At 37.3% G+C, this 9,470-nt stretch overlaps 1 protein-coding gene across 4 annotated transcripts; it reads left to right on the top strand.

The window, feature by feature from the left end:
- Positions 1–331: 331 nt before the first annotated feature.
- Positions 332–9,346, top strand: LOC116298342 (uncharacterized). Of its 4 annotated transcripts, none has more exons than XM_031706751.2 (12): positions 332–867; positions 2,416–2,562; positions 2,824–3,099; positions 3,875–4,150; positions 4,491–4,637; positions 5,435–5,593; positions 5,720–5,983; positions 6,329–6,610; positions 6,814–7,163; positions 7,417–7,670; positions 7,857–8,143; positions 8,591–9,346. In XM_031706751.2, exons 1-12 carry the CDS (start codon positions 795–797, stop codon positions 8,767–8,769), a joined length of 2,694 nt encoding a protein of 897 aa, XP_031562611.2. In that variant the 5' UTR covers positions 332–794; the 3' UTR covers positions 8,770–9,346. The 4 variants fall into 4 exon arrangements, with proteins under 4 accessions (XP_031562611.2, XP_031562609.2, XP_031562608.2 ...); XM_031706749.2 differs by having other exon boundaries at positions 7,851–8,143; positions 8,594–9,346; XM_031706748.2 differs by having other exon boundaries at positions 333–867; positions 7,851–8,143.
- Positions 9,347–9,470: the final 124 nt, after the last annotated feature.

The raw sequence follows: 9,470 nt of genomic DNA, 5'->3' as shown, positions 1-9,470 counted from the left end.
GTAGCCGTAAATGCCTCGCGCTGCCATACGACGGTTCAGCATTCGATGTCTGGAAGTATGGTCCTGATTGTTTTGAATTAATGAATACAAATAAAAAGTATCTCTGTCTTCTTTGCATGGGACAAGCAGAATTCTAAGCCGGTTGACCAGGCATGGGCGATTGAGGTGGGTCCCATCATAAGACCGTCAACTTGGACGGATAGACATCCAACACTACTGGTGCCCCGGAAGCCAACGTCATCAACCCAGCCCCATACGACTCAGGAAGTGTCTGCTATTTTATTGGGTTGACGAATTCTTCCTTTTGCATTTACTCTAAAAATCTAACAGGCCTATGAATCTTGTATATTAAACCAATTTTCTTGTTCCAAACGTTTTCTTCTTCTTTCTTATCGAATTACAGAAGAAACAGAGAGAAGACTAAGGCTGAAAAGGAAAAGAAAAGAAAAAGTTTCAAATGCCACGTATTTCATCAGTTTCTTGAAAAAATAGCGGACAAATTCCAGAGAAGCTGTTATTTAACAAGAGTACGATCAATCGTCCAGTATCTGTTTTATTTTAAAGTGTTTTTTGATAATAATATGACTAACGTCTAAGAGGGCACTGGGGCACTAGAGATGCATCGGTGTAATATTTCACAACGTCTAAACTTTCTCCTCGAGAATAATGCCTGGATGAAGTACGTTTTCCCGACTATAAACTGGCTGCCAAAGTTTCCTTGATTGCTGGTTTAACTGGTGGATTTTATATCAACACATCCAAGCCTTCGAACTATAGAACGGCACAAGCAAAGAATGGCTAATGAATGGCAAATGAAGATACTCCTTGTCTTTCTGGTGTTGATTGGATGTTGTGACATGGTATTTGGTGAGTTACTGTAAACTGGTTTCACAGCCAGTAATTTACTTGTATGATCATATTAAGTCTCGTTACTTTGATGGGTCTAAATTTTCCTCTCTGTGTGTATTGATATACTGCTTGTTAATACATAGAGACAGTGTGTAATCTAAAGGATGGAACAAATGTTCCTTTATATGAATGCTTAATGAACTGAATGAAGTGGACGCCTCAGTATACATGCGCGACTTAGTGCTTTATCAAACAGATCGGAGCTTGCGTTGCGCGTAAATGAGGGTCTACTAAAATATAGAGTTGTCCAAGCCGTAAAATGGTAACAATCAAATGACCGTGCCTACGGATAAATGTATATTTTTTCAACAAGCAAGCAAGTGGAAGCAGATACTTATCACACAAAGCCTTCGTTGTTTCAAAACCTTAAGTGTATTTATGACACTGTTTGTGCGACTATCGAGTCTAATACTTCAAAGACAAATAACCCTGCAGACCCGATGATATCCGAAAGTATAATTTCATATTATGTTGCGTCTATATTTGTCATTAAAGTATAATCAAAATACATATAAAACATAAAAAGCATATGAGAATGTCTGCTAACATGAATGTCTTTGCCCACCAACTACATTTAGTTGTTGATTGCATCCATGTATTGTTAAAGCCTTTTGACTTTATATGATACATATATGATGTTATCTGCTTTAGATTTAAACTTCACATACTGATTTTAATAGTGATATTTAAGTAGGTAAGTGAGGGAGGGGGGTTCTAGTTGGTAAGGGTGTCAAAGCTAAAAATAGGATAATGCAATTGATATTAATTTACTACTATAACAAAGTAGTTTAAGGCAATTTACTTAATAATAATAATACTTTTATTATTATTATCATTATTATTATCATTATTATTATTATCATTATTATTATTATTATTTAATACTACTTATAGGGTGCATTTTCCATGTCGAAATGATGCCATCGAATGAATGCGCCATCACTTATTATAGAAACCCCAAAATATAGAGTTAAAAGAAGTATAGAATTTTCATTAGCTTTTTTAAGTCTTCCATTATACTGAGTCGATGTCTTGACCTTATCTGTGATTCCATCTCGCCTTACCTCGCCCCAGCCAATGTAATGTTTATATTTTTTTTTTGAAACACCATAATTAGAACGTTTTCACAGCTTTATCGATAACTGGTTTTCACCATAAAAGGATGAGAAAGTCATCGTTTGGAAACCTTTTGAATTTCAAGATATTTTGCAATTTTGATAATAATCTCATTAGCAGAAATCTTTATATCTAGAGAATCCACTGGAACTGTCTGTTGATAGGCACTAAGACTATTCCACCCTTTACACATGACATTTTGCTTGGAAATTGCGACAAGAAATCTAAAGGTGAATTTACAGTTTGAAACGGCTTTGATAATACTCTATGTAATTGATTTTTTTAAAAAGCAAACACTCTGATAGGGTACATCTCTTAGTAACCCACGCATGACGGGTCAAGTAGACACATCCATAGAGCTGATCAGTCTCGTACTCTTCTTCTTATCAGCAAGGAAACCTGGGAAATGTCCAAGCAAAAGAAGAGAGAAAATATGTCAAGATGGAGAGGCTGAATGCGTAACCGATAAAGACTGCGCTGGCTTGAAAAAGTGTTGTGTTACGAACTGCGTTAAAAGATGTGTTGCTCCTATACCAAGTAAGTGGGCATTTTATCAATCCCATCGATAATTAGAGTGTATCAGACGACGCACTAGTGACAGTTAAGGGAAGGTCTTTGCTGCGAAAGTAGAAAATAAGAGGAGAAAAGGGAGAGAAAGGAAGAAAATTACCTTGAAAAGCATATACCTGCATGCGTTTCACGCAGCTATTCACTTATTGAGCATAATGCAATATTTTTTTTAAGAGTTTAAAGTAAATCCATTCAAATATGAGAACATATATTCCTTCAACATTTCAGAACCCTATCAAAAAATATCTCCACGAACCTCCCTTGTCAATGAAGGTCAATCCATCATAATAGGCTGTCACCTTGAGTATCAACAGTTTGAGGGTTGGTATGGACCAAGTGGGCAGAAAATCATGTCTCAATCAGAAACTGATAACATCTACTACCATAAAGACGCCAACAGTCCTCAATGGTTCCTTTCTATTAGGAAAGTCCATGTCAAGGATGGTGGGACGTACACTTGTCGTGGAACCATGACTATGGATGTACACAAGATTCATATTCGATGTAAGTTTGAACCTTTTTCTTTTTGCAGTTTCATTATCCACCAGTGCTGGCAATTTTAGCACGTATAAACTAGTAGACTTTAAATTGGTTGTGAGTCCTGAATGGCTTCGTTTCTCTAGGTCTATGATTTATATCTCACTCGTAGACTAGCAATGCGAGAACGCCTAAAACCTGGTAGGCATGCAATCAGATTACTAGTAGGTCACTGACGTCATGTACCGCGCAAGATGTTAAAATGGCTTTCTGGCGTTTTAATTAACCTCGGGGTTTTTCAGCCCCCATTTTAGTTTACTTAAAACTGACTGAGGTTGTGAGATCAGAAGAAGAGAGCTTAATTTAATAGTTCATTTGCAATAAACAACCACGACGTCGTGCTGATATATCACTTTGATAACAAATCAATTAAGCCAAAGGTCCTTTGGGGAAGGCTCTACTGGATGGCAAGGTTTGGATATGACATTAGTAATCCAGCATAATTGATTTAAATATAAAGGAAGTCCGATTTGTTTTGCAATTGACGATTTTCACGGCGGCCATGTTGGAGGAACTTAACAAAAAAATTGTCAATGAATTCTAGTATTTTGTTGTATCCTCCAACATGGCCGCCGTGTCTTTTGTTATTTAATTCTCTTGGGAATGGTTGAAAACCATCAATTCAGTTACAGTCGTGTGATTATTTCCTGCAAATGGTCCCATGCACACCAAAAACGTTTGAATATACCACTTCTAAGTACGCACGTAACTAGCTTATCTTTTCTCCTTTCTTTAATACCAGTTACACTTGAAAATCTGGTACGAAAGCAATTCATCGAGGAATCAAAAATAGGTATCATTGAAGTATCTGTGAAGGGCTATCCGACACCACAGTACATTTGGAAAAAAAATGGTCGTGAAATAGACCCAACAATTGGACGGTTCAGCATAAGCCCAAGTGGATCACTGAGCATCAAAGATGTAACTACGATAGATTTAGGAACATATGAGCTTACAGTGAGATCTGACTCAACCAAACAGGCTCAGCTGGAATATATTCAAGTGTTTGTTATTTCAGGTAACTGTCTTCTTGTCGTGCACATCTCGTTATAACTGCAGTTTTAAAAATGCACGCAAGGGGTACCAGAAATAAACGCTAGTTCTTCCTTTCACTCGAAGAATGTGGAGATTTAATTTTCTCCGAACCTTTTTATCAAAAAGAGCTACGACTTGCCTTGCAGGATGGAATCAACCCACCTGTTTATTTAACGAATTATGTTCAATCTAGGTTTCCATTTGCATTTAACGCAGCAACTCTACGTTCCTTTATCCAGTACACTCAACACTGTATCCTCAAGCTGTTACTTCTCTCACTTCTCTTTTCGTATGTATATTTGTGTATATTTCTATTTTTTTAGAGGATTGCCCGCTGCAAGCAGAAAACCTAATTACTCAAAGAAGTTGTAGTTCTAGCATATTTGATAATTGTGTGAACGATGAAGGCTGTGGGTACAAGTACTGTTGCTTTGACAATTGTAGAAGAAGATGTAAAGGACAACTGTTCGGTAGGTTTAAAAACATGCGATCTAGATCTTTGCCTTTGAGACCCATTTACATGATAGCGTCATTTACTACGTTACATACTACTATTAAACCCTTGCACATTCTTTCCTCGGTTACTTTCGCTATTCTTACGACGTAACGTCGAATGGCAGGGACTATCCACTCCTTCCCTACCTCCATCAAGACTTCAATGCAGCCTATATGAGGCACTAAACATTTGGATATAAACAATATTTAAAGCAGGCTGGTACAGCCAGTAAAGTCCTTCACTGGTTATAAATGTGAAGCGCATTGTGATATTTGAAATGCGATATATAAGAACATCATTATTATTATTATTAGTAGTAGTAGTAGTAGTAGTAGTAGTAGTAGTAGTAGTAGTAGTAGTAGTAGTAGTAGTAGTAGTAGTAGTAGTAGTAGTAGTAGTAGTAGTAGTAGTAGTAGTAATAGTAAAAAGAACACAATCATTCCAGTGGGCTATAGTTTGTATGATACATATCTTCCTAGAATCGAATGCATTTTCCACAGCAATGCCGGCCGACGTGACGTTTCAGGCAGCACTATACATAACGTTGCCTTCAAAGGATGATTCAAACGTTTTGAACAAGGAATTCGAAGTTGACACTCCGTGAACGCGCGCTCAAATTGATTTCGTTTTTAAACACTGAGCACAATTGAATTCCTTTGAAAATGCAGTACTATAAGTCCAGTTTGAAAAAAATAGGCTAAATAAAGCATCTAGTGGGATGTCACGTGTGCTATTAGTGATTTGATTAATGACGGAATTGTTTTTCATTAGACAAACCAGGCCAGTGTCCGTTCTTGCCAATCCCACCTACTTGTGCTTCCAGTTCAGTGGATTTATGCCAGGAGGATTTAGACTGTCTGGAAAAACAAAAATGTTGCTCAAACTCTTGCTACAAAACATGCACCCATCTTACATCTTCAAGTTCCACAAGTATGTATTGGTTAATCTGTTATTATTGGTAACGCCCTCCTTAGGAAATTATGTTCTAGCTAAAAACAGGGCTATTTTCAGCCATGAGAGTTACTCTTACAAAATTAACTCTCTCCACTTTTTAAGATACTGGGGTGACAATATACGAACCAGAAGATTACATCAACCCTGGTAGCAATGTCAAGAGAACATGCAGAATTTTTAATCAGCCATTTGAAGGCTGGTATAACCCAAATGGATTCAAGATAGAGTCCCGAAGTGACCGTATACATGTCAGATCTAATGGTCCATACCACGTACTTGTGATAAAAAATGTGACAGCAGAGGATGGCGGGAAATATACCTGCCGGGGAGCTATTGATAGCAAATTGACAAATATTAAGATCAACTGTAAGTATAAAATTTGTATCTTATATATTCAAGTACATTACATGACTTTCAATGTTAAGTTTGACGCTGCGTCTCTTTAAGTATGTGAACGAAGAAAGTGCCACTCTTTGTAAAGATAAATTGAGATTAATGCACTGAGTAGAGATGACGAAAGTTCCCGCCAAATGCCAGGAATACCATTGAGCCATTGAACCTCTCTGTTTATCATCTTGGACGTGGAATCAATATATTGTTTCTCGGTAATCTAATGCTTTTCCATAACGAATAATAAATTAACTGAAAGAGTACAATCGTAAGTAGAATATATTCAATTCTTTTAAGTGCTTATCAATTCTGACATTTCAGTTACCATTCTTGAAATGCCGCATATCCTTATGAGAGTACGAGCCAGGAAGCACCCGATTCTCATCAAGACCTTCATTCGCGGTCACCCTTTACCAAAATACATCTGGTATCGAAACGGGAAAGCTATTGACATGAACAGCAAGAAATACACTATAAGCCCAAGTGGATCACTTGGTATTGGTAAAAACCAAGCAGCTATACCAGGGAGATATAACTTGAAGATTGAACAGGAAGGCAATGTCTATGACCCAGATATCACTGTGGAAGTACAGAGTGACGAAGGTATTTAGTTTTTGGAACTTTCAGATCCATGCATATTGTAAATGAGTGCATGTATATATATTTTAAACTAACAGATTGCATCAGGCCTCTTCCCCTTCTCTCTGTCCAACAAGGGTGCCCTGATCGATACTCTTATGTGTACAGCTGTAAAACCCTTATGGCCACGGTTGACAAGTGTATTTTACTATTATTTTATTTTTAAGCTGTGTCAAAAGATGTTGTCAAAAGAGGGACCACAGTTAAGTGCTTAAAGAGAGAAATGCGCATTCTCATTAAAATGAAGCTTCTGGAAGACATGGAAGCAAACTCTCTACGACTGCGTGACCCCAGCTGTCAAGCAACATCAAATGGAACTCATTTCTTATTAGTTGCTCCTTTGATGAAATGTGGCACGACCGTTAGGCACACATCTAAGGCTGTGGTTTATAGTAACGCTGTCCTAGAAAGAGAATCTGAAGAAATGATAACTAGACTGAGTGATATCAGTGTGCCATTCAGTTGTTTCTATTCTAAGGAAGGTGTTTCATCGACGCTTGGACTTCTTCCTGTCGTGGTAAGTCCTTAGCTAAAATTTCTTTCAAATGTGCTTCAGTTCTAGCTGACCTACACAATGTCTTTGCCTTTGTTGATCAAGGCTATAAAACGCCAACGGATTACAACGTCAACTACCACAATGTACATCATGAATTTGTCCCCCAGAAATGTTTCCTAGTGTCCCCAACAGCCAACAGGTTAGAATCTTGCCTGTCTGGCTTGTAACAGTTTTTATGTTATCCTATTATTGAAAAACTGTGCTAATTTTTCAGGTATCAAAATTGCTTCCTGGATCTAATTCTTCATCAAAATTTGACTTGTCTATGAAGCTATACAGAGACGAGACCTTCACTCATGGTTTCCAAGAGAGTGACTTTCCACTCAGTATTGGCCTCAATAAACCTTTGTTTATTGAAGTTCGAGTCGATTCACCAGATATGCGCCTTGCTGTTTTGGCTGAGAGATGTTACGCAACACCTTCCCAGAACCCATATGATAAAACTATGTATGATGTGATAAGAAAAGGGTGAGTAAACAAGAACAATGCAAGGCAACAAAACACATTATTAAAGGCTGCTAAAAGGGATCGTACTGATCAAATCCTTCCCAATAGAAAAGGAGGGGAAAAGAAGACATTAAACTAGTCTACCAAGAAATACATTAAACATTTGTGTATTAATGGGCTTCTTTGTTGTTGTTCTTTAAGTTGTAGTGTGGATCCGACGATAAGGTTCTACCCCTCAGAACCTTCCAAGAACAGATTCAGCTTCAACTCTTTCAAATTTGTTGACACTTCACAAAGATATATTTTTGTTCACTGCAAACTCGTTGTCTGTAACGCGACTAACCCATCCTCACGCTGTGCCCATGGCTGCATCTCGGCGCCTGCATCGCTTGGTAAAAGACAAAAACGAGACTTGCAGGAAGACTACGAATTCACACAAGGCCCGATCATCTTAACCAAAGAAATGAAGTCTGAGAGTCAGCAAAACGAAATTGGTAAGACCATAAATGAATAAAACTTCAGAGGTTATCCCATTTCAGTCACATTATAAGATTCCTTATTAGATTATTTTCTAGTTCTAATCGATGTCATTAAACAAAGAAACATTATTCAAGGGAATTGAATAGCACATGGTTTAAAATAAGAAAACGTCGTCATATTTGTGAAGTGACCAAGCTGAAAGGGTCTATTTTGTAGTATTTTTGAGGCTCTTACGGTTTTGACCTGATATTGGAACGGGTATTGGATATAAGGATTTCGGATTAAACGCAAATATTTGATAAGCTTTTGCATATACACGCTTCACACAGTTCTCAACATCATTCTGGTAAAGGCTATTGCAAGTTATAGGCGATATAGTTATACCCCAGCATTTCTCTGATAATCATGCACGCCTATATATATAATACAGATAATTGAGTGTACCTTATTTTCTTTTTCAGAAGACACTGTATACTCTTCGGTATATATATTGCTGTCTATCGCAATGGGTGCAATTTGCATCGTGAGTCTCGTTACGATAGTACTCTTGAGGAAAAGGCTGAGGATCGAGAAATTATCCCTGGCCATGGCGACTTCAAAAGAGACAACTTTAATTGATAGAAGAACGGGTTATGACTGAAGATAGACTGAAGATACAAGATACGTAGTAAGGTTTAGGGTTTGAAATGATTTCGTAGAAAAATTCCTTGAACCCATATGGTGACTTCAAAAGAGACGCAACTTTAATTGATAGAAGAATTGGTTATGTCTGAAGACTCAAGATACTTAGTAAGGTGTAATATTTGAAATAATTTCGTAAAAGATTTCCTTGCTCTAAAATTTCTAGAAATTAGAGTGCTTTCTTATTAATCTTCACTGAAATCAAAGTGACTAACAAAGCAAGCAATTCTCGATCTTTATGCTGCATTCGAGGAAAACGAACGTCAATAAATCAAGATTGCGAATTAGAAGCACTGAAAACCACCGTCTCACCAACTCACTGCATGATTATGGATGATGTACTTTAATAATACCTTCTGCTTCTTACAGGGTTTTTGCCTAATCACTACTAAAGATTCAGAGATAGGTATGTAGAGAAAATTTCGTAGCTTGTATGTACCGCGTGGAAATCCTGCTTTTGAAGTGATACTTAACTAGCTAAAGGACATACTTGGTCAAAAAAATTTGAAAATAAAAACTAAAAATCAAACAGTTAACCACACTTGCACATCCCTTTTGCAATGGAGGTGGAATCTCCCGGCTCGCTTTATGTTTGTTAGTTCGTATATCCTTACGCTGATAAAGCTGTCAGTGTAGTTTTAACTTGCGAGGTAAATGTCT

The sequence above is a fragment of the Actinia tenebrosa genome, unplaced genomic scaffold (genome assembly GCF_029948245.1).
Source record: "Actinia tenebrosa isolate PJP-AT-01 unplaced genomic scaffold, QUT_ActTen_1.0 PGA_scaffold4__44_contigs__length_22323623, whole genome shotgun sequence".
Classification (NCBI taxonomy): domain Eukaryota; kingdom Metazoa; phylum Cnidaria; class Anthozoa; order Actiniaria; family Actiniidae; genus Actinia; species Actinia tenebrosa.
The sequence above is the reverse complement of the archived record's forward strand: the minus strand, read 5'-3'. Positions and strand labels throughout refer to the sequence as shown.